The 23,565-nt window shown below is 37.9% G+C and overlaps 1 protein-coding gene across 6 annotated transcripts in view; it reads right to left on the reverse strand.

Annotated features, from left to right (window-relative positions):
* Positions 1 to 2,986: 2,986 nt before the first annotated feature.
* RCBTB2 (RCC1 and BTB domain containing protein 2) overlaps positions 2,987 to 23,565 on the reverse strand; it is a 41,791-nt gene continuing 21,212 nt past the window's right edge. For all 6 annotated transcript variants that reach the window (XM_006916446.2, XM_025049937.1, XM_006916444.3 and 3 more), the window contains 5 exons: positions 18,416 to 18,606; positions 17,800 to 17,926; positions 15,946 to 16,085; positions 12,861 to 12,991; positions 2,987 to 4,250 (listed from right to left, as the gene is read on the reverse strand). In XM_006916446.2, the coding sequence (XP_006916508.1) occupies positions 4,110 to 4,250; positions 12,861 to 12,991; positions 15,946 to 16,085; positions 17,800 to 17,926; positions 18,416 to 18,606 (730 nt within the window). In that variant the 3' untranslated portion in view covers positions 2,987 to 4,109. The remainder of the gene's footprint in view (positions 4,251 to 12,860; positions 12,992 to 15,945; positions 16,086 to 17,799; positions 17,927 to 18,415; positions 18,607 to 23,565) is intronic.

The raw sequence follows: 23,565 nt of genomic DNA on the forward strand, positions 1-23,565 counted from the left end.
CGAGCCATACATTGACAGGGGTAAAACAGTCCACGGTGCTAGGAGGTGGGAGTGTGTCTGCTGTGTTTGAGAAACAAACAGTCATAGAAAAATGGAGAAGGAATAGGGGAGCAGGTATCTCTCTTCATCTAATACAAAGTTTATATCAAAGGCTTTTCCTCTCAAGCATCTTTTATATATATTACAAGTCTACAATCCTTTATCTGCACTTCTAAAATCCAAAAAGCTTTAAAAACCAAATGAGTCTGTCTGTCGCCAAAAGTCATATGGCATCAAAAGCATATCTAAACTGGTATGGAGCTATTTAGAGCCTTTATCCTACTTAGTGGGAATACTCTTGGTTCACTCCAAAGTATTAATTTGGGGAGATCTCACTTAGGGCCCAGCTCAGGTATTATGTATAATGTGATATATGTACCATATTATCATACTAGACTCCAGAAAAATTACAAAGCACATCTGGTACCCACGGTTTCAGATAAGAGATTATCTTGAGTTTAAGTAAATACGAATTCTCAAAAACAAGATAGATGATGAAATTCTCTCTATCCAGTGGAACAGCAGCATGTTTGTTCCTGAAGAAAGAAAGGCAAAGTGGTTAGAGCAGGAAAAGCAGGAAGCATACCTTAGTGGACTGTATGTTGGATGGGGGTCTTACATAAAGTGCAGTCTCTTAGGTCATGGCAAAATCAAGTAGCCTTTATAACACTGATTTTTTTTTAGTCTGAATGATAGGAAATTAGAAATTAAATTAGTATTCCAGTAATTAGAGTTCTTTATGATAAAAGGAACAAGTTCAAAGTCATATATTTATTTTTCATTACAATTTTCTGGTGCAAATGAAAGGGGAAGATCCTATATGCTATTTCTGTTACCGTCTGGATGATTTCATAGACACTTGCCTATCAAAGCATTTTTTGGTTCCCTATTTTGGGGCCAGATAATGTACACAGCATTGGTAAGGGTTTATTCAGGATTTTCCTTTGGACTAACTAGATATTTTATAGGACAATCTGAAACCTTATTTCTAGAAATTGTAAATTTCTATCACAAGTATAGCTTTTTAAATAGAAATATATTGTGGTAACACTATAATGTCTTAATAGGATTAAAACAAGCTCTTTTAATATGAAGGTGGGATAGTGATCTATTTTTATAAATCTTTTTTTGTATCCATTATTTGGGGACTATACTTCTTTATTAGTATTTTCATATATGATAATGACAGTTTAATATGAAAGTTAATTCCATAAGCCAACATTAGTTGCTTCCTGAATAGAAAACATGACTTTAATTGAATTTAGTGAGAGAAAATCAGTATGGTTATGTTTTTATGCTTTGACAAAGACTGAATTAACAGTAAAGTATGATTTTTCCTCTTTTTACAATTCTCCCAACCTATGTGTTGTAATAATAGGATGAGGAAGGACTAGTAAGATAGGACTATAGTTTGTAGTTGTTTCCTTTTCATTATCACTTTCCAGAATTCTGCCTCTAAATAAAACTCATCAGGTTATGGTCCAAAATGGTAATTTCTTCAGGTCTCTGCTGAAGAACATTAACCTTTTCTCTTTAAAAAAATTGAATGGTATCTTCACAAACACCTATCAGCAAATGAGGACACTGCTTTATTCATGTAAAATCTTAACCTTTCTATAAGTTAGGGTAAAATTATATTGGAAACACTTAAACACTGAACTTACTTGTATAAGTAGAATGGACACAAAACTTAAAGCTAGAAAAATCTATGTCAAATTAATGTAAAGGAAAGATCTATTAATTTCTGATGTACTGTCATGAAATGTACCTTTTCTCTCACATATCCCTAACTTAATAGCATGGTTTCTGAGGCTCTACAAATACTTGTCTGTTAGAGGGAAGTTGTTATCCTTCTCATAGGAGTGTTGACAGCAAGCCTATCCCCAAAGGCCAAAGAGGAAGCATTATTTTTCAGAGAGATGTAGCCACAGGACTCATATGTCATCTCTCAAATTGTTCTAAAATTAGGCGTTCCTGTTGTTTAGAGTCCCAGGTTTTAAGGGTAAAACCAGTGACTCTCATCCTTGGCTAAATGTAAAATTACTTGTGGAGATTTTTAAATATACTGAATTAGAATCCTTGAATCTATATTTTATAAAAGTTTCAAAGATAATTCTGTTGTACCCAGATTAAGAAGCACTGAGATAGCTAACAGTACAAACCTACACATAACAAAGCTGAGAAAGAAAATCTGGATAAAAATCCATCCAGCCCTTAATACTTGTATTCCGGAAGTATGGCTGCCGATTGACCCATTGTGGAGTTTGGTAAAGGGTAGTCTTATGTCGCATCCTTAAATAAACTTACCTGTTCCCTTTGAATTCGATTTTTACATGGAGTGAGTTCATCAAAGAAAAAGGAATCAAGGAGCTTCAGAAGACACTGTCAGAAATAGGCAAGAAGGAAGAGAGGGTTCTGGAAGATGTGAAAGCTGTGGTCAGTGGCAGCATAGGAGGGTGAGGAGGAAAGGTCAAAAATGAAGACCATGGTTGTCCAACTGCCAGAACTGATGACTGTAGGTAATACCCAGGTCTGAATATTTCTTTGCTGGATAAAATAGCAAACTAACCAAAAAATAAAAACAAATGGCATGTGGGTAACTTTAAAATAACAAATAACTGAGTAAAACTATATAATTACAATAATAGGATTGTGATTTAGACCTAGAAGCATCCAGATGACTTTGCCCCTATAAGATCAGATCTACAAAAATGGAGAGAAAGAAAGAAACTAAGGATGCAAAAGAGACCTCACCAATAAAGAGCAGCCACAGGCAATAAAATGAACAGTAAGTTGTTCATAACTATCTATGTTAAGTGGGCTTTGCTATGATACCTTATCTGGATAACTGCTCTAAAAAAGCTTATATCAATGGATTTATGTATATCTAAGGGACGTAAGACCGATATAATTTTGCTGCTTCTTAGGAATTAAACACACACATCTGTTCTATTATCTGCAAATAAGCACTTTATTATCAAATAGTTCAGGATCAGAACAAGGTTTCTAATTCCAAAAGAGTTTTCTTTACATAATATCTTATTATAAAATACATACTAGGCGAATCTGATACCACATCCTACATCCTGTTCCAGTTTCTCTTTTGCAATTGGATAACTTGTTTTGATCTAAACAAGTTAAAAGTATAAATTTATCTCATTATTCTTAATGCTGTACATGAAATATAAGTATTAGTTCCTTTTCAGGTAATACTTAATACTGTGCCAGGTTGAGACCCGATTTATAGTGACATAAAAGTCAACTACAAGAAAAACAATCATTTTTGCTTTCAGAGGCAAATCTCTCTTAACATAAAAGCAATTATGTAAGGCAGATGAGCATGGAAATAACATTCATTCAAAGACAATATTTCATGTTCAGTAATCCCATATGAGAAATCAATGACTCAGAGTAAACAGAAAATTAAAGTTAGCCCTTGGGCCTTTGACGATTTAATTGCCAAGGCCTTTTGTGAATTCTAATTCATGCTGTAAATTAGCCACTATTTCTTAGAATGATACACCAAAAGAATATGAACCTTAATAAATACAGGGCGTTTTAAATTTGTTTTTGTGCAAGTAATTCCTTTATCCAGTATCCCACAAATAAAGCTGTTCTCAAGGCATACTTAAGATTTATAATAAATTAATAGAGTGCCTACTATATGCAAAGCACTGCAAGATGCTGAAATGTAGTGACAGCATTCCTTGTCAGACTATGTATGTGATATCATCAGCCTGTTAAATAATGAAACATTCGGCTAGAATAGCATATACTTAGATGAAAATGCTAAAGGTGTCCAACTTAAGATACTCAAAAGAGGAAATGGTAAATATGAAAAGATATTTTAATTTTTTCCCCTGGAGTTTAGTCACATCTGATAAGAGCATTTAACGCCTTCTATGTCAGCTTTGGATTTCAGCAGATAAAAAAGACTGACCACCATCTTCCTTTTAACAGAACAGAAGTATTCAGCCAACTGTTGCTCATAAATACTATTAAAGAAAAGTTATTCTCCAGCTTTTGCAGGGAAAATGGAAATGCTGAAAATTCTTTGCTGCAGGTGAGGATCAGTTTTTAAAGGCTCCAACTCTGCTTGCTTTGCTGATAAAGTTCTTTAGGAGATCATGGTCCATTTCTGCAAAGCCTGAAGTTTGTGTCACTACAGTCAAATGGTTTATGCAAAACCTAAAGCAGAATTCTTCTAAATCCTAGAAACAACAAAAAAATGTTTTAACATTCATATTTCCCAGTGCAATGCAACATAGAATGAAAAGATCTAAAACACACTGGCAAGGAAAAAAGATTTGATAGTCAAGAGGAAGAAATGTCAGTACAGCAACATCTAAAGAATAGTTATAAAACAATAGAGCTAATATGAACCTATTCTTGTAAAAATGTAAATAACAATAAAACATTCAAGTTCTTCCACAGCAACCAATGCAAAGAATCTGACTTTCTTCCCAGGGATAGGTATATACATGTATGAATTCTGTACTTTTTATAGTGAGAGTATTTATATTGTTCATTCCACTTTCAATATTTGTATATTTCCCTAGGGGCTTTAAATATTTCTATCTGTAGAGAGTTTGTGAGAAGAAGTTGTCATAAAAATAGTAATGCTGGGAAATCACTTCTCTGAAGTCATTAACGGGCCTCTGCTCTTTTTCCTGTACAAGAAGACAAAGAGTGGGAGGGCTGGATTTCATCAGACCCTGCATACCTTCAATGATCTTAAGTGGGAAAGCTTTGAAGAAATCATGACTTTCTTCTATGAGAAAACTCCACAGATTAGTGTTTCTGGCTCAGTGTAATGCACTCTGGGCCAGAGAATAATCCTGTGGTAATTCTCTTGATTACATCTGTAAACTTGAGAACCAGAGTGAAGGTGGCTGGATGCTTTCTTGGCTCCAGACAAATTAGAGCTAAAACAAGGCCAGCCTGCAGAGACTCCAGTATGCCTCTGACCCTAGGCTATGCTGCCGTCTTGACCTAGGAGAAGATGCTGCCAGGTGGTCAGCTTTTAAAGTTTCCTCTCTGTTAGCTGAATCTTTTATTTTTAAAAAAAAGCCTAAAATAATCTCCAAGCCATCATTTATACGTATTGCACACTATAATCTTTTCTTAACATGTAAATTATAGCAAATGCTGGAGCTGAAAAAATGGACAAAAATTAGAAATACTAATACCCATGCTTATCAATGTATGTACAAATTCACAGTACGTTTTAAATGAAGAAAGAAAGTACATGAGGAAAACCTCTTTATTTCATCCCTAAACACAGCTGCATAGGCTGCTAGGGTCATTTTGGCAGTATGACGTCTCAGTCCCAGGTGAGCCCTAAGTGATAAAACGCAAAATTCCACATACCCACTTGATATTGTAGCATGTGACTATACATAAAAATGTGATTCATTAATATATACTGAATATACCAATACCCATTTAAAATATGGACTCTTGCTTAAATTTTTAGAAATGGCATTTTCGCCTACAGCACACTGCAGTGAAACAAGACAGTCTCTCCAGCTGAATTCTACAAAGAGGAGTGGAGAAACTCATACCTGCACCACACATGTTAAAGTATATATGTCTGTAGTTAGATGATTAGGTAGTATGAAGTCATAAATCTGGACGGCTTCAGTAAAACTGCTAATTAATGGAATAAAAAGACCATCAGCAGTTATCACGTGGATCCACCCTGCTTTGCTTTTCTAGAATGGGAACTTCTCATAATTACTAAAGAAGAAAGGAATAGGAACGAGTTCCTTGATTCTAAGAATTCACTAAATCTGGGCTTGGAGTGATATTTGGTTATAATGAATTCTGTCCATATAAAACAAAGCCCCTTTATTTTTCAGAAAAGAGTCGTACTTATACTTTAACTGCTACAACTTTACGTGGCTTCACGTTTAAGACTTGGCTCGCCCTTCTGTGCTGCCATCCAGCTGTATTTCTCTAGTTCATTAATCCTTGCATTGTGCTACAACTTTCATACCTTCTCCCCTTAAATCTCAATACCTCCTATCTTATCCTCACTGTAAGCTAATATTACTTCTTATTTCACTGAGAAAAGTGCATTCAGGAAAGAACCTACACAAGCTCTTGCACAGTATCCCTGGCCTACCTGCCTGTATGTGCCTGTAGACTCTTACCTTCTTTCTCTCTAACTGTGGATGAACAGTCCATAATCCCACGTAAAGCTAGTCTCCCACTTTTTCACTAGATCCCATTGGCTCTCACCTTCTCAAGGACACCACTTAGCAACTGCCCCTGCACACCTGCCCATATCCTTTCATTGGATCATCTGCATCAGTACATAAACATGCTTAAATTTCTTTCTTCTTAAAAAAGCAAAAAATATGTTTTACTTCGTATGCCCCTCCAATCATCCCCAGTGTTTTTTCTCTTTATATCTTTATAGTAAAGATTACTGGAAAAAGTTATTCCTCATCTCCAATTCCTCTATTCCCATTCTCCAATCAGGCTCTTACCCCTATCACTCTGTTGACACTACAGCTGTGGTCATCCATGCTATTCTCATTGCCAAATCCAACTGTTACTTCTCAGTTCTCAACCTGGCCAGGAGCAGCGTCTGGTGTGGCAATGACCTCCTCTACACACTCGGTGCTAACTTCTAGGACACTAACTTTTTTCCTAACTTCTCTTACCTCCCTGCAGCCTCCTTAGCTGGTGTCTCCTTATCTCCTTGACCTCTAAACACCAAATGTGCAGGACTTAATCCTCACAAATGCCTATTTCCTGTCAGTCTCACAGCTTTAAATACATTTCTCTTCTACACTGATGACCTTCCCCTGAACTTGAGGCTTATTTATCCAACTTGCTTATTAAGCATTTTTGTTGGGATGTTTAACAGACTCGAGAAACTTATTCAAAATCGAATTCCCGATATTTCCTTAAAAAATGCTGCTTCTCCCCATCTTCCCTATCTCAATAGATGACAATTTCATCCTTTCAGTTGCTCAGGCCTAAACTTTGGAGTCATCCTAAGTTGTCATCTTTTTTTTTTCCTCACCCACATTCAACTCATCAGCAAGTCCTGTTTGCTCTACCTTCAAAATATTTTCAAAATCCAACCACTTTTCACCATCGTCACAGCTAATAACATGGACCAATCTACCATCATTACTTACTGGAGGACAGGGCCTCCTAACTAGCCACCCCCCTCACCCTCACACTATTCTCAATCTAACGAACGGCTAGATTGTTTCCAAATGTCAGTCATATCACGTCTCATCCTCTCCAAACCCTCGAATGACTCACTCACATCAGAACTCAGATCCCTTAAAGTTGCCTGTTGGGCTCTCCAGGCCCTGCCTCCTTCCACACACACCCATTCTCACCGCACCATCTCTGACTTCACCTCCTGTTCCTCTCCCTCACTCCACCCACACCCATCTTGCTGTCAACATCGGGCCGTTACCTTGCCCTCCCCTTGTGCTGCAGTGTGCTTCCTCTGTGCCTCCTTCAAGTCTTTGCTCAAGTCACATTCTCACTGATACCTTCCTTCCCTGACCATTATTTAAACTTTCAACTTTAATCTTAGCCTGATACTCCATATCTCCCTTGTCTACCTTACTTTTTCCCAAATCACTTATCACCATCTAACATACTATACATTGTATTCATTTATTCATTGCCCATCTCTCCTCACCAAAAAGTTCCACAAGGGCAGAGATTTGGGTCAGTTTTGTTCATGTGCTATACCCTTAGTGTCTAGAATAGTGCCAAGCATGTAATAGACAGTGAATATTTGTTGAATGAATGAATGAACACTGCCGGTTTTAATATATGTGGGAGAAGAAGGGAACATTAGAGAATTGTAATTGAATGTATGGTTTCAAAGCTGTCAGACTTGGACTGCATACCAGACTAGCAATTTACTAGTTTACTAAGAATTGACTTAATCTCTCTGAGCTTAAGTTTCCTTATTTATAAATTGAGACTGATAATAATCATGCCCATATTTTATAATGTTCTTTTGAGGATTCAAAGAGATATGAACTGTGCTTTGAATACTCTCTGCCTCATATTAATTATAGTCATGAGGCATAATAATTTGCTGGAAAAGCCCATTATTTGATTATTAGAGTCAGCAAGTAAAAATATTACGAAAGGAAATATACCTTTATTTACAAAAACGTGAATTTTAAATGTACATTTTACTTGTAGTCTATTACACTAATTTAGGGTACAACAATCACTTAGGGTATAGTACAATACAGTGCCTCTATAGGCAAAGTTGAACATTCATTAAATATTTAATGAATGCATAATATGTGTCTCTAGGCACTAGGGATTTAGTTGTGAGCAAAGCAAAGTCCTTACCATTCCTCACGGAGCTGACTGTCAAGAAAACAGATGGCTGGAAGTAACCATACAAATAATTCACATAAATAGAGAATATGAAAAAGTCTTGGAAATTAAGCCTAGTTCAGATGGAAACATTATGTGCCCACTATTGTGACATCTGAGGTAGCCCACCAGAATCCATGACTTTAACAAACTCTAGAAAAGCTCATAGATTTTCTTTGTCCATAAAGCATTTTGCATGTTGTAAGGGCCCGATATAGCATTACCTTGAGGAATCACGAACATTCACTCTGCTTTTAAATGTTAAGGTGGGTGAGATTTTTTTTGAAATGTTAAGGAAAAAAATCTAGTATTTAGAGACATAATGTAACCTAGGAAAAAATCAAATGGAGCTGTGTCAAAATGTTATGTTCTCTAGTTAATGAGTCATTTCCTTCCTCATACTCTGTATTTTCTAAATTTTCTTTACTAAGCATCTTATTATTTACATAAGCAGAAAAGAAGTTATAACCTTTTTTCCACCCACTACTAAAATGTCCCTGTTTGTTTAACCAAAGGAGAGGATATCCTTATACCAAAAGGAAATCGACTCCAAGAAATAGAGCCTGTTTCCTAAAGATTTAGCTCTAAGACAGGTTTTCTTTCCTTTCCTTATTATCAAAACAATACATGGTCACTGTAGAAAGTTCAGAAAAAACATGCAGAGATAAGGAAATGAAAATCATCCGTAATCCCGCCATTCAAAAATAACCATTGACTATATTTTTCAGTCTTTTTTTCCTACATAAATAATGAATTTCAGTCTTTTTTAATTTTGCTATTTATGTACTTTTAAAAAATAGGAATAGGACCATAGTTTTTCAGTTAATGGTATATCATGAATAACTGCATAGTTTCATAGTATTAACATTCTGTAGTTTAAATAATCCTCTACTGATCATGTTGGCTTTTTCAAAACTATAAACAATGCTGCAGTAAACATCTTTGAAGTTAATCTTTGTCTGAATCCGTGATTACTTCCTTAAGACAAATTCCTGTAAGAGAATTTCTTTTTCGTTTGTTTATTTGTTTATTTTATTCTTTCTGTAAGTGAATTTCTTAAAGAATTACATCTTTATACCTTGAGACAAATGAAAATGAGAACACGATGACACAAAATCTATGGGACACAGCGAAAGCAGTCCCAAGAGGGAATTCAGGGCAATACAGGCCTACCTCAAGAAAAATCTCAAATAAACAATCTAACCTTACACTTAAAGGAACCTAGAAAAAGAACAACAAACAACTCCCAAAGTTAACAGAAGGAAGGAAATGATAAAAATCAAAGTGGAAATAAAATAAAGTCTAATAAAACAATACAAAAGATCAATGAAACCAAGAGTTGGTTCTTTGAAAAGATAAACGAAATTGATAAACCTTTAAGCATACTCATCAAGAAAAAAAGGCCCAAATAAAATCAGAAATAAAAGTGAGAACTCTCACCACAAAAATGCAAAGGATTATAAAGAAATACTACAAACAATTATATGCCAACAAAGTGGACAATCTGGAAGAAATGGATGCATCCCTAGAAACATATGATCTGAGACTGAATCGAGAAGAAACAAAATCTGAACCGACCAATTAATACTAAGGAAATTGAATCAATAATCAAAAAACTCCCCAAATAAGTCTTGGACCAGACGGTTTCACAATGTCAAACCAAAAAATTTGGTGAATTTTACCAAACATTCGAAGAACTAACAGCCATTCCTCAACTACTGCAGAAAATTCAAGAGGAAGGATGGCTCTCAAGCATTACCCTGATTCCAAAACCAGACAAAGACATTATTGAAAAAAGAAAATTATAGGCCAAAATCACCGATGAACATAGATGCAAAGATCTTCCATAAAATGTTAACAAACCAAATTGAGCAATACATTAAAAAGATCATAAATCATGATCGAGCTGGATTTATTCCTAGGATGCAAGGCTGGCTGAGTATCTGCAAATCAATTAATGTGATATATACTACACTAACAAACTGAAAGATAAAAATATGATCATATCAATAGGTGCAGAAAAAGCAATTGACAAAATTCAGCATCCATCTAGGATAAAAACTCTCGGCAAAATGAGAATAGGAGAACATACCTCAATATAATAAAGGCCATATATGACAAACCTACAGCTAACATCATACTCAATGGGGAAAAGATAAACACATTTTCCTTAATATCAGGAACAAGATAAGGATGTTCACTTTCACCACTTCTATTCAACATAGTATTGGAAGTCAGACAAGAAAAAGAAAAAAGGCATCCAAAATGGAAAGGAAGAAGTTATTTGTACATGACACGATACGACGTATAGAGAACCCTAAAGATTCCACCAAAAAATGATTAGAACTGATAAATGAATTTTAATATTCAGAAATTGGTTGCATTTCTACACACCAATAATGAATTAGAAAGAAATTAAGAAAACCCATTTATAATTACATTAAAAAAAAATAAAATACCTAGGAATAAATTTAAACTCAAGAAGTAAATAACTTGTACCCCAAAAATTATGACATTGAAGAAAGAAATTAAAGAAGATGCAAATAAATGGTAGCATATACCATGCTCATGAATAAGAAGAATTAACATCGTTAAAATGTCCATTTTACCCAAAGCAATCTACAGAGTCAATGCAATCCTTATCAAAATACAATGGTATTTTTCACAGAATAAGAACAAATAATCCGAAAATTTATATGGAGCCACAAAAGACCCTGAAAAGCCACAGCAATCTTGAATAAAAAGAATAGGTATCACATACAATATCAAACTATACTACAATAATAATCAAAACAGCATGGTACTGGCATAAAAACAGACACATACATCAATGGAACAGAATAGATAGCCCAGAAATAAACCCATGCCTATGTGGTCATTTAATCTATGATAAAGGAAGAAAGAATATACAATGGGGCAAAGACAATCCCTTCAATAAATAGTGTTGAGAAAACTGAACAGATACATGCCAAAAAATTAAACTAGACCACCTCCTTACACAACCCAGCAATTCCACTCTGGGTATTTATCTGAAGAAATCCAAAGCACTAATTCCAAAAGATAAATGACCCCCATGTTCACTGTAGCATTTTTTACAATAGCAGAGATATGGAAGCAACCTAAGAGCCTATCAATAGACGACTGGATAAAATAGATGTGGTACATATATATGATGGAATGGGCCACAAAAAAAGAATGAAATCTTACTATTTGTGACAACATAAATGGACCTTGAAAGTATTATGGTAAGTGAAATAAGTCCAACAGAGAAAGACAAATACCATATGATCTCACTTATATGCGGAATCCAAAGAACAAAATAAACGAACGAAACAGAAACAGATTCTTAGATGCAGATAACAAACTGGTGATTTCCAGATGGGAGGGTGATTGGGGGCAGGGTAAAAAAGATAAAGGGATTAAGCAGTACAAATTGGTAGTTATGAAATAGTAATGGGGATGTAAAGTATAGGGAGTATAGTCAATATATGGCAATAATTATGTATAGTGCCAGGTGGGTACTAGAATAGCCAGGAGGATGACTTCATAAATTATATAAATGTCTGACCACTATGCTGTACATCTGAAACTAATATAAAATAATACTGAATGTCAGCTGTAATTTAAAAATCAAAAAGGTGGGGGGAAGGTGAAGAGGAATAAGAGGTTCAAACTTCTAGGTATAAAACAAATCATGGAAATGTGGTGTACGGCATAGGGAATATAGTCAATAGGATTGTGATGGCATTATGTGGTGTCAGCTGGTTGCTGGACTTATGGTGATCGCTGCTTAGGTATATAAATGGTGTATAACTATAGTGTACACCTGAAAATAATACAGTATTTTATGTTAGCTATATTTTAATAAAATCTTAAAGGAATTACATCGTTAAAGCTTTTAATACATATTATATACCAAATTGCGCCCTGGAATAATTGTACCAATTTGCACTTTCATCAGCAGTTTAGGAAAACACTCACTGTTTTGAGCATGTATTATTTCTAGAAATATATTCCCTGGTATGACAGATGAAAAATTATGCCTTGTTTTCATTTATATTTTTCATTTGTTCATAAAGCCATTTAATTCATTTTTTTCAGTAAAACTGCTCCTATGTTTTTGTTTTTTAAGAAATATACATTAACTATGGTAAACTTGCTTTCATTATATGTTATAAATATTTTCCCAGTGTATCATTTACTTTCTAATTTTCCCTGTGGTATTTTTGGCGTATAAATGTTTTTTACCTTTTTAAAATCAAATCTGTCAATCCTTTATAGTTTCTGCCTTTGAGGTAACATTATATAAATATTCACTAATATTTTTCTGATACTTTATTTGTTTACATTAAGTCTTTAATCTACCTAGACTTTATTTTAGTTTAAGATATGAAGTAGGCACCTATATTTTCAAGGTCAGCCAGTTGAAAAAATGCTTTTCTTACCTGAGCATCATACTTGACAGCAGCAGAGAGCAGAGCAATGGCATTCTCCTCACAAATTCCTTGCTTGATAGTTTGTTGACAGAGCTTTTTCAAACGATTTTCTCTATAAAATGTAGCCAAATCTAGTAATCCTGATAGAAAGAGATGTTTATTAGGGGAAGCAATTTCAAGCCTCCTGATTTAAATTCATTCAACCCTTCAATAATGATTTTGTCATTATTTTGAATATAATCCTTAGGGAAGGCTGTGTAAAATAGATTTGTGCTGACTTACTCTCTGAGCAGGTGGCTCTACCTAAGAATGTAACCGAATGGAGCAAATACAGTGTACAAAAAGGAGCTGTGGAAAAATGAGCACAGTGAAAATAGCTTTAATATGTTTCCTAGAAATGCTCCTCTAATTATTTTTCCACCTGCATTACCCATATCTGCTCTTGGGTCATTTCCATCAGCATACGCGCACACTATGTTAGTGCTCATCTTTTTAAAAAAGAAAAACCTTTCGTGGACATATGTCAGCTTTCTGTCACCCTACTCCATTTCTCTGCTCCTCTCTATAGCAAACCTCCAGGGTAGAGTCGTCTCTGCCTGCTGCTTCCATTTCTCACCTCCCAGTCTTACCACAAGCTACTCCAGGCAGAATCCCACCTCCCACCCCCATTCCTTGACATCACACCTGTGATTGTCACTAATGGCTTCCACAGTGCTATGTCCAAAGGGCTATTCTCTAGTTTCACCTTACTCAAGATTGACACATAATTTGATGTGGTTGATGATGTTCCCTTTCTTGAAATGCTTTGTTACTTGCTTACATTTTTCGTCTTCTTAATTAGTTATTCTTCAGTCTCTTGGCTGGACCATTTTTCCTGACTTCCAAATGTTTGAGTGCCCCAAGGTTCAATCCTCAGATTCTTATTTCACTTACTTCCCTAAGTGAGTCCATTTAAATATCATCTATAAATGTTGATGATTCCTGGTATATTATCTGTCACCTACTTTCAAGTAATTCAGCATAGAGATGTGTGTGGGTGTGCGTCAATTTTAATCTATCCCAAGGGACACTACGAAGTAGTCTAATCAGTAATGGTCAGTTAGCATCTGAAAGATCCCTGTCAGGAGCTTCAGATACTGCTGCCAGAAATCTTCATTAAAGAGTACTAGAAATACTTTGTCACTGGTGAAATGAGTGGTGTTGGGATATGTGGCTTGTCATGAGGGTCCTTTTGCTCTTACATGAATGGGGTTCAGGCACAATGAGCTAAGCAGTCCTACACCCTCACGGCAGTACATTCACTACGTGTATGTCCAGTCCTCAGCTGCCACCTGATCCGTTAGCTGAATCTTGGTACTAGAATATTGTCACATCCACTTCAAGCTAACCTTTCATGTAAGCTACTTCAAAGAGTGCCTAGTGGACAGAGAGCTGGGATTTCATCAATCGTACAACAGTAACTGTTTTTGTACCTGTCTGCTAATAAGTTTTGTACAAGTGAAGAATTTGGTTGCAAACTCACTTTCACTGTAACATGACAAACATTATCAAAGTTATGGAAGAAAGGCCTATGGCCCACTGGATATTTAGCTGAGCCACACTTTCCCACCCTCTCTCCTATGCAGCTTAATCAGCTCGGATCTACGGTTTGAAGTAAGCGGAACTTCTACTTCGTTAAGAGACACTGAGATTTGCCCTTTGCCCTGTACCGCTGTCCCTTCCTCTGTCTTACTGCCTGTAATGCAGACGCAGAGTGAGACCATAAGAACAGGGGCCACAGGTAGGAATGCCCTGTACTGTATCCCTGTGTGAGAGAGAAGGAAACCGTCTTATTTAAGCCACTTTCTTTTTTTTTTCATTTTACTACTAGAGTTAAAGCAAATCTAAATAACACAACCTTTATGCTCAAAACCTTTCAAGGCTTTCCCTCACACCAATAATAAAACTCAAGCTCTTCATCATGGCCTTCAAGGTTATACATGATCTTGCCCAGCTCTGTCTGACTTCAGTTCCTGCCACTATCAGTCTTGCTCAGTCCACTCCAATCACTCTGGCCTCTTCCTCCTTCTCCACATGCTAAATTTGTTCCTGTCTCAGACCTCTGCCCTGTTTCTCAAGCGTAGAGAGCTCTTCCTGGGTACCTGCATGGCTTGCTCCCTCCTGCTTCCCTAAGTCTCTGCCCAGTGCACCTCCCGATGGGGGCCTCCCTGCCCCTCCTGACTAAACACTTGTATTTATCTCTTTAGGGTTGCTTTCCCTCATGTGAATACAAGCTCCACAGAGGCAGAGCCTCACTCTGTCTCCTCACAGACAGACAGGAGCTGCAGCACTCAGGGGGCCTGGGCACTAAAGGACTGTGGGAGAAAGAAAGGGAACTATATAAAACCTCACAAATCAGGCTTTTGTTTACCTGAGTAAAATTAAATATCGCTCTGGTAAAAAGTGGTTTTGGTTTATACATGTAAAATGAATGTTTAACTTAAAAATTGGGGGGTTGAAATCTTTCTTTAGTGCTTTATAGAAGTAATTCCTTAATTTCTTTGTACCACTGGGCAACAATATTGCTGACAGTTGTAAACTGAAATTTAATGTTTTTATTTTGTGCCCATTTGACGCCCCATGTTGCTTTTTCACTGTCAGCAAGCCTGAGGTGCGGTGAACGGCCCCAACTCCATTCAGGACAGAGTACACCAGACCACAGTGATCTATCTGTCTGTCTCAAAGCCATCTGGGAGGGAAATTCGCAGTTATGGAAACCAGTAGGGCTTATTACGTGCATTTTGTCTTTTTTGTAATGCAAACATCTTCAGAGCAGCAGGTGTAGTAGCTAGAAGTTATGTACAATACTTACATATAGTATTAAGAAAGGATAGCACCCACCCACACTGGCAATGGTTTGAGAATTCCTCTATCTCTTATTTTATCTATCTAGTCAACTTTTGTATGAAGTAGTAACAAGGAGTTTGGTTCAACACACAGAAAGAGAACTCCTGTGACTGCCCTCACAGCCACTTCCATTCAAGCGCCACAGAAACCACCATGCCAAGCTACTCAGCATTTTGCATATGTCTTGGTAAAGTCGGGCGGCAATTACCCACTGCTTCCTCGGGGGGAAGGCTGATGCTGTCTGTGTATAGGTATTCCAGGAAGGCTCGGTAAACAGGATATGAAAATTCACTCATTTCTACAATATCATCCTCACTGTCTTCCAATGAAGAACGAAAATGCTCACACCTGCAGGAAGAAAAGCATGTCAGGGCCTGGCTTCTGGGCAATAGCGGATGGCCATAAGGAGCACGTCCCCATGGGGTTCAAGGGGGAAAAGCTAACAAGGAGACAGAAGAGCCGCAGCACGCACGACACTCTCCAAGTTGCATACCTCATCTTCTTGCCCTGGCCTCTCATTTCCTCTTCTCTGGCCAGTTTTCAAACAACCTTATTAACTCAATAAGGCTGCAAATGAACACTTGCTGTAATGGGGCTGCCTCTGTGGCCACTCTGGGTGAACAGTGCGGCCTCCCTGGCATAGTTCCCACACCACGTCCACTGAGCAGCATTTACGGAAGTCAGGTGGGCTTGTTTTTATAACCTCTGAGTAGTTTTGTTTCTTCACTTCCTCTTATGGGTTGCATTGTCTCCCACAATTCCTCATATGTTGAAGCCCTAACCTCAGAATATAACAGTATTGGGAGAAAAGATGCAACCAAGTGAAAATGAGGTCATTAGGGTAGACTCTAATCCAGTATGACTGGTGTCCTTATAAAAAAGGGATTTGGACACAGACATGCACACAGGGAGAGCACCATGTGAAGACTGCAGTTATGTGGCCACAACCCAGGGAATGCCAAAGATTGCCAGCAAACCACCAGAAGCTAGGAGACTAGTGGGCCAGATTCTTCTTCACAGCCCTCAGAACTCATCCTGCTGATACCTTGATCTTGGACTTGTAGCCTCCAGAACTTTGAGAGAATAAATTTCTGTTGTTCAAGCCCAGTTTGTAGTACTTTGTTACAGCAGCCCTAACAAACGGACACACACACACATCCTTTATGAAGTTTTATGGGCTATGTAGTAAGAGTGAACAAATGTTGCACAGTCTGACCTTACCAAGAGGTGAACTTGAAACTAAAATGCTATACTGAGTTTGTAATTTGTTGCAGTAGGATTTAAATATCTGTTACAGAACAACATGATGATTTTCAAAAATTATTATGATAAGCCAGGCACAGAAGAATGTGTACCGTATAATTCCATATATATAAACTTCTAGACAATGCTAACTAATCTATAGTGACAGAAAGAAGATCAATGCTTGACCCAGGGCTCGGGCAGGAAGGCTCTTTGAGGGGTGACATAAATGTTCTGTATCTTGGGGCAATGTTTTCACAGGTGTATTCATATATCACAGCTGCTGAAATACTTTAAATGGACGGAGCTAATTGCTCAAAAATACATCAATAAATTCGATTTTTTAAAAATCTGTGTTAGCTTTACCCCAGACCTTGTTGCTCTGGAAAAGCCTTATCTTCTCTTTTTCCAGTCATCTAAAAGTTCAGTGCCTCACAGCTGACTGAGAAGAGCTACGCTCAGGGCTGAGCCCAGCTCCTAGCTCAGGAATTTAGCCCACACAGCGCTAAAAGCCCGGGACACACTCAGCCCCCTGGGTGGCTGGCTGCTGCCGACATTGAGGTGGGCAGACCATTTGCAAAGTCCTCTAAGGAAACCTACTGTGCGTATGCCCTGAGCCACAGCTCTGGCACTCGTTGCATCTGGCCTCTATTATTTCTTGTTTCATGTATGATGTGTTTCCTCCGACTGTACTGTAAGCTCATTAAGGGCAGAACCTGCCTTCAGTTTTTTCATAATTACGTAAGTGCCTAGCATAGTTTGTGGGATTAGCAAATAACAAATGTATTTATTTCAATTCTTAAAATAAATGATTCCTTACCTAATTTTGAGAAGGACTTTGTGTGCATAAATGTACTTTCCATCCACCAGAAACTTCAGGTCTGCGGTGTTGGGGTTGTCAAATTCCCTCTTCAGTGACTCAGCCACTGTGAGGTGGTCGTCCGGTTCTGAGAAAGAAACACCAGCGTTTCTAGAGTGAACCATAGACAATGAAAATGCAGGCTGCAGTACAGCATTGCCCAGCCGACATGAATGAAAGAGCGATGCTTTTTTCCCTATATATGGGTTCACATCTCTGAAATCATTAAGGATCAGAACCTCACATCTACCTGTAAATTTGGCAAAACAACTAAGAAGTCCAAAACCGCCTCACTAAATGCAATTTTTGATTGTTCAAGTAAATATACTAGCTAAAAAAAACATATAGTTTCCCAGTCAAGTTAAAAAGCAGTCAAAAAATTTAATTCAGTATGTAGTGTTGTTGTCTGAAACTTTCAAGAAAAATGAATCAATCACATTAGTTCCTTTGCACAGGAGCCCCTTAGAGGTAAATAAATTACATGATATTGCAATTAATGAAGTCATGTCAAAATAAAAGCAAAGAGTTCTCTTCCTAGTTTTTAAGCCATCACCCAAATCGACAGTGATCAGCTCACCCACAGTGAGGAGGCGCCACGAGACGGCGGGCGTGGCAAAGCAGGCGAACACGTCGTCCGTGCAGGAGAAGCTGGTGAGGTGAGGCAGGATCACCGACTGGCCCCGGCACTGGCCCCACATGTACACGTGCCCGCCCTGGGTCTTGGCAGCAGATGTGTGGGTAGAGTGGCAGGCCGCAATCTCTATAATTCTGAATTCACAAACACCAAGTAAACACAGTAAACAGGAGAAGAAATGAGTCGATCTCTCCTTCCCTTAGGTTTAAGTGACTTAAAAAAACAAAACAAGACTTACACACCTAATCTAAATTTTCAGGCAATATACAGGTATTTACATTGAAGCTATACTTCAACACACATAACTCATGAAGATCTTATTACCACTTCTTGCCAGTAGCCCTATAAAAATATGTACCATCCCATTTTGAAACTCAAGTACAATTCAAGAGAGTAAAGACCAAAAGAGAAAAAAGTGATATACTTTTTTTCTTAAAATATTTCTTACTAAAGTAGATAATTAAGACTGGCTATCTTGACCCAGCTTCAATAAATATTTTCATCAACACTTCACCAATTTTAAGGTTAAATAGAGCATGCTGTAAGTCACCCTACCTCACACTGCAAACATAAATCCAGTAGTTCTAAGTCACTGGACTGTGTCATCTGAAGCCCAACAGTACAGTTTTTTGGAGTCAACACATGTTAGACCCTAGTGGAGTAAGTACATGGTTGCCAAGGAGATAATTCTCAAAATACTTCCGAATAGAAAACACAGTTGTATTGATTTGGAAATAATGACTTTGCTCTAAGAATAAGCCACCATACAGAGTCAAAGAAGATAGTACACTGTTTTACCCCAAGTGAAGTTGCCATCTTGACTTTGTCACAGCAGGCAATGGTGCCAGCATCCCCAGTGACTGAGGCTCAGAACTTCAGAATCATCACTTACCACTTTCTTCAGATTATCCGGGTGACAAATAACATAGATTCTTTGTAAATTCTCCCATCAGCCACCACCCTAGGTCAGATATACCCACATGGGAACCAATGTAACAGCCTCCTAGGTCTCTCTCAGATCTCTCTCCTCTGACCCAAGCTGCACAATGCTGACAGGTTAATAATCGTCTTGAAACACCATTCTCATTAGTACTTTCAAACATTTAGTGACTTCGCATAAGATAAATTCCAAATATGTGACATTAAGGCCTTCCATAATTTGGCTTCCACCCATGCCCACCCTTCTTTCAAATCACTTTTGCCCACACTTCCTATGATGCAACAAACAGATGTACTCACTCGCTGTCCCGCAACGTCTTTATTCAAAAAGTCTTTATTCAGGAATGTTTTTTCCATTCTCCCTGTCTTAGAAATCCTACCCATCTTTTAAGACTCAGTTCAAACAGTCCCAAGGTAAGAGGTCTCTGGCTCACCTGAGCTCTTGCAGTACCTTCTTGTCCACATCACTCCAACCTAACCCTGTTATCTTTTCAGGTGTAGATGTCCTCTTACCTCTTTGCTTAGATTACGAGTTCCAGGAAGGCTGAAGAACTGCATTATTTCTTTCTCCCTAAGCACCCAGTACAGTGTCTTACTAAATACAATTTGTAGATCATTTCATTCACTAATTGGTGAAGACTCAACAAAACGGCAACTGAGGGTAGGGTAGGACGCCACTGACCAAGGCTAGCAGCTGAAAGGTGGAGAGAGTCCTTCACTGTATCCTTAACTACATTTCCCAATCAAGGAGGGAGGATGGTCACCTTACAACCTGGAGACTGCTATGGCAGCTTGCCTCAGAAAACTGAGACACACTGCTTTCACATGCAGCCCAAGCAATTACACTGGTTTATTACAGGACAGCTCTCAGCTCTTGAAAACAACCCAAGAGTACTGGAGGAAGAGGCTATGATGTTCCATTGTGAATCCCAGCTCCACCACAAGGCTGTGTGACCTTGGGAATGTCCCTGAGCCTCTAGGCATCTCTGTTATCACACTGTAAGGCCAGTATGTGAAAAGTAAATGAAAAAATGTGAAGCACCGAGCACAATATCTGGTGTATAAATGATAGCCTAACAGTAGAGGTTTCTTAATATTATTACTTCTACTCAACATTTTAAGTGCCAAAGCCTCCCTTATGTAGATACTGTATATTTCAAATGACCAATTCAGATTAGTAAGGCCTTTCCTGTTTGCATGGTTAAGTCAGTCAAATTGGCTCAAATCTCTAATACAGAGGTTTACAAAAGAACCTTTCCCCCTTGGGGAAAATGGTAAATACTATTTGGCTTCTCAATAAGCATAGCCTTTTCAACAAATAAAGAGAAAGGGAGCAAGAAATGGAACATATACATTTATTCAAAGAAAAGTGCATCTACTGTTATCATCTACCCTCATATGCTACACCTGCATGTGAGGGTAGCAACACAATTCATTTTAGATGGCTTGGTGTAGTAGGCAGGACATGGGCTGGGAGTTAGACAGTAGCCTATAGACACCAAGTTACTTAAACTCTTATAATCTATTTTATCATCTTAAAAAAGAAACAATGGAAGAAGTGGTGCAAGATGGCAATCATCTCACAGGCCTGTGGTAGAGAGTAAATGAAATAAGCACGGTGCACATTCAAAACCAGTTTCTTCCCATGGCTGAAAGTGTTTAACAGATGCTGCAGGAACTACAGGGCCTGCCCGGAGGAGCTCATGATTCAGCTGAAGAAAGAAGTGGTATATTTGTGAGAATGCAAACAATTCCCAGATAACACCACAGTGTAGCACCAACTACAAGTGCTGTGGTAAGGGAAAACACCTAGGCCTCTTCAGGGAGTATTTAAGTAAAAAGGAATTCAGCTGGGTCACATGGGCTTTGGATGAGTAAGAGCATGTGAGGCAAAGGGAAACGCGCACAAATGTGCGGGCACAGGGTGGGAAAACTGATGAAGGCGCCACGTTCAGAGGACCTAATGGAACAGACGGGCAGCACTGGGAGCAAGGAGCAGGCAGCTCTGCTAGGAACATTGGTGTCAGTCTTAAATCCAAGGCTGAAGGGCTTAGATTTGATCCGATGTGACAGACAAATAGGAAACAGCTTCGTACACAGGGCCAACGATGTGATGAAAATTTTATCCTTAGATTGCTCTAGCAACACTGCAAGGCTGACAGAAAGGGAGAGAAAGAATAGCCTAGAAGGTAAGCTGGGGAAGGATGATGGGTGTGCAGATGTCAAGTCCAAGGAAGCAAAGGGGTGAGAATGAGAAGAAGAGGTATCAAAGATGGCCCCAGAGTATGAGTCTAAGAAAACGCCAAACTGGCAGAGGGGAGGGAGCGGGGGCAGTGCCAGTCTGATGGCAGGTCAGGGGCTCAACCTACAGATATCTACACAGTTAACAAAAGAAAAAGACCTTCTACATTTTAACCACTTTAGTTATAAAGCAATCTACTATTCTCTGGGAGGAGGAAAGGTTAGAATAGTCCAACACTGTTTAGATAAACAATAATTAACTGCCTGTTCTCATCATATTTAATGACTTCCACAATGACTGACTAGGCAAAGACTTTCAGATTTTTTGAATAACTTTTGTGTATTGTGGGAAACCACTTAAAATGGCAGATGGCCTTCCTTTCCCCTGATAATGTTCAATGAAAAATGTTAACCGATTGGAACACAATGGTGTCCATCTACACTAAACTACCCACTATCAGAAAATCAAAATAATTCAATTCCTACATTGACTTCTGAAATGTTTATTATTGGCCTCCATGAAGGGGGAGACGCCTTTGCCATTAGAGGAGGCAGGAACATTGCTTCCCAGAGAATGGTTGGTTCAGACACAGCTGAGGGGTTAAGATGCAGAAGGCTGTGGACATGGCTTTTGCTAAGTATGGCCTCGTGACATTCACCTGGAACACCTAGCACCACATGTGAAGTCAGGGGTTGGGTATAAGCTTGACTGACCACAGCACCTGCTGCAGGAACAAGAGTGGAGAAAGTTTAGAGGGAACCTTCAGGTCTAGGCTTGGGACCAAAGCCATAACCAAGCCACAATGCCTTTGCCTAAGGTCATATGTTCTTATATCTGATTCATACCAACACACAAATTTTGAAGCTCAGTTTTGCCAGCCTTATATGCAAAAGGCAATGACTATAAACTGACCTAACTTTTACCATCAGGATATCTGGCATATTTCACATTTTATTTTGTATCCATTCTTAATGAAAATAATCACTACATGTTCATAATAAATAGGTTTTGTGTAACCTCAGCAAAATGATCTACAATAACTGCATAGCTTAATGGCTGTGAAGTAGTAGAAATTAAAAAGCAGAGTGAGAAAATATATAAAACAGAAAACAAGAAGCAAAAAAACGGTAATTTGTGAGGGAAAAGAATATGGAGGAAAAAATAGTGATAATAAAAAGATCCAGAGTAGCGATTCCCAGTCCCGGTTTTGTAAGAGGCCAACATATTACCAGTTACCTCCAGAAGTCACAAAATTACAGAAATGCAAGGCAAAGTTAGTGTTAAAACAATTTAAATTCAAATATGCTTTTATGAACTTTAAGAACAAAGACACAAATGCTGGTGAACCAAACTATTGAAACTTCAAAAAGTTTGGGAATGATGGGGCTAGAGGGAAGAGAATCATTTTAATTATTAAAATTACTTTGATGTGAACATAAATTGCTGGTACATGTTAGCATTCTTCATCATAAGGAGACCTCCATGGGAAAACTTTTTAAAGGTTTTCCTTGGTTTGTTGTTTAGCAAAGAATCCAATTAGACAAATTTTTACTTTCCACTTCTGTGAACAGGTAACTAAGACCTGCCAACCCGCCCCACCCCAAATTCAAGCCTGTTGTTTCTAACCAGTCAAGCTTCCCTGTAATGGGCCCTAAAAGAGTTAGAGGTAAGTTCCTAAGAGATAAGTCATAACATAGCTGCAAATTTCCAGTCATTGAAAAGGGTGAGTGGGTACAGAACAAGTCCCAGCAGACTTAATTAATTCCTCCCTTTCAATATTCCTGTGATCGAGATCCTGCAAGCTCAGATATTACCACATGAAATTCAAGCATGGAAAACTGAGAAAAGCAGGAGTATCTCATTCAAAACATTCATCCACAATATTTGTAGCCAAAATAATGTTTATATGGAC

Source organism: Pteropus alecto, unplaced genomic scaffold (genome assembly GCF_000325575.1).
Source record: "Pteropus alecto unplaced genomic scaffold, ASM32557v1 scaffold24, whole genome shotgun sequence".
Taxonomy (NCBI): domain Eukaryota; kingdom Metazoa; phylum Chordata; class Mammalia; order Chiroptera; family Pteropodidae; genus Pteropus; species Pteropus alecto.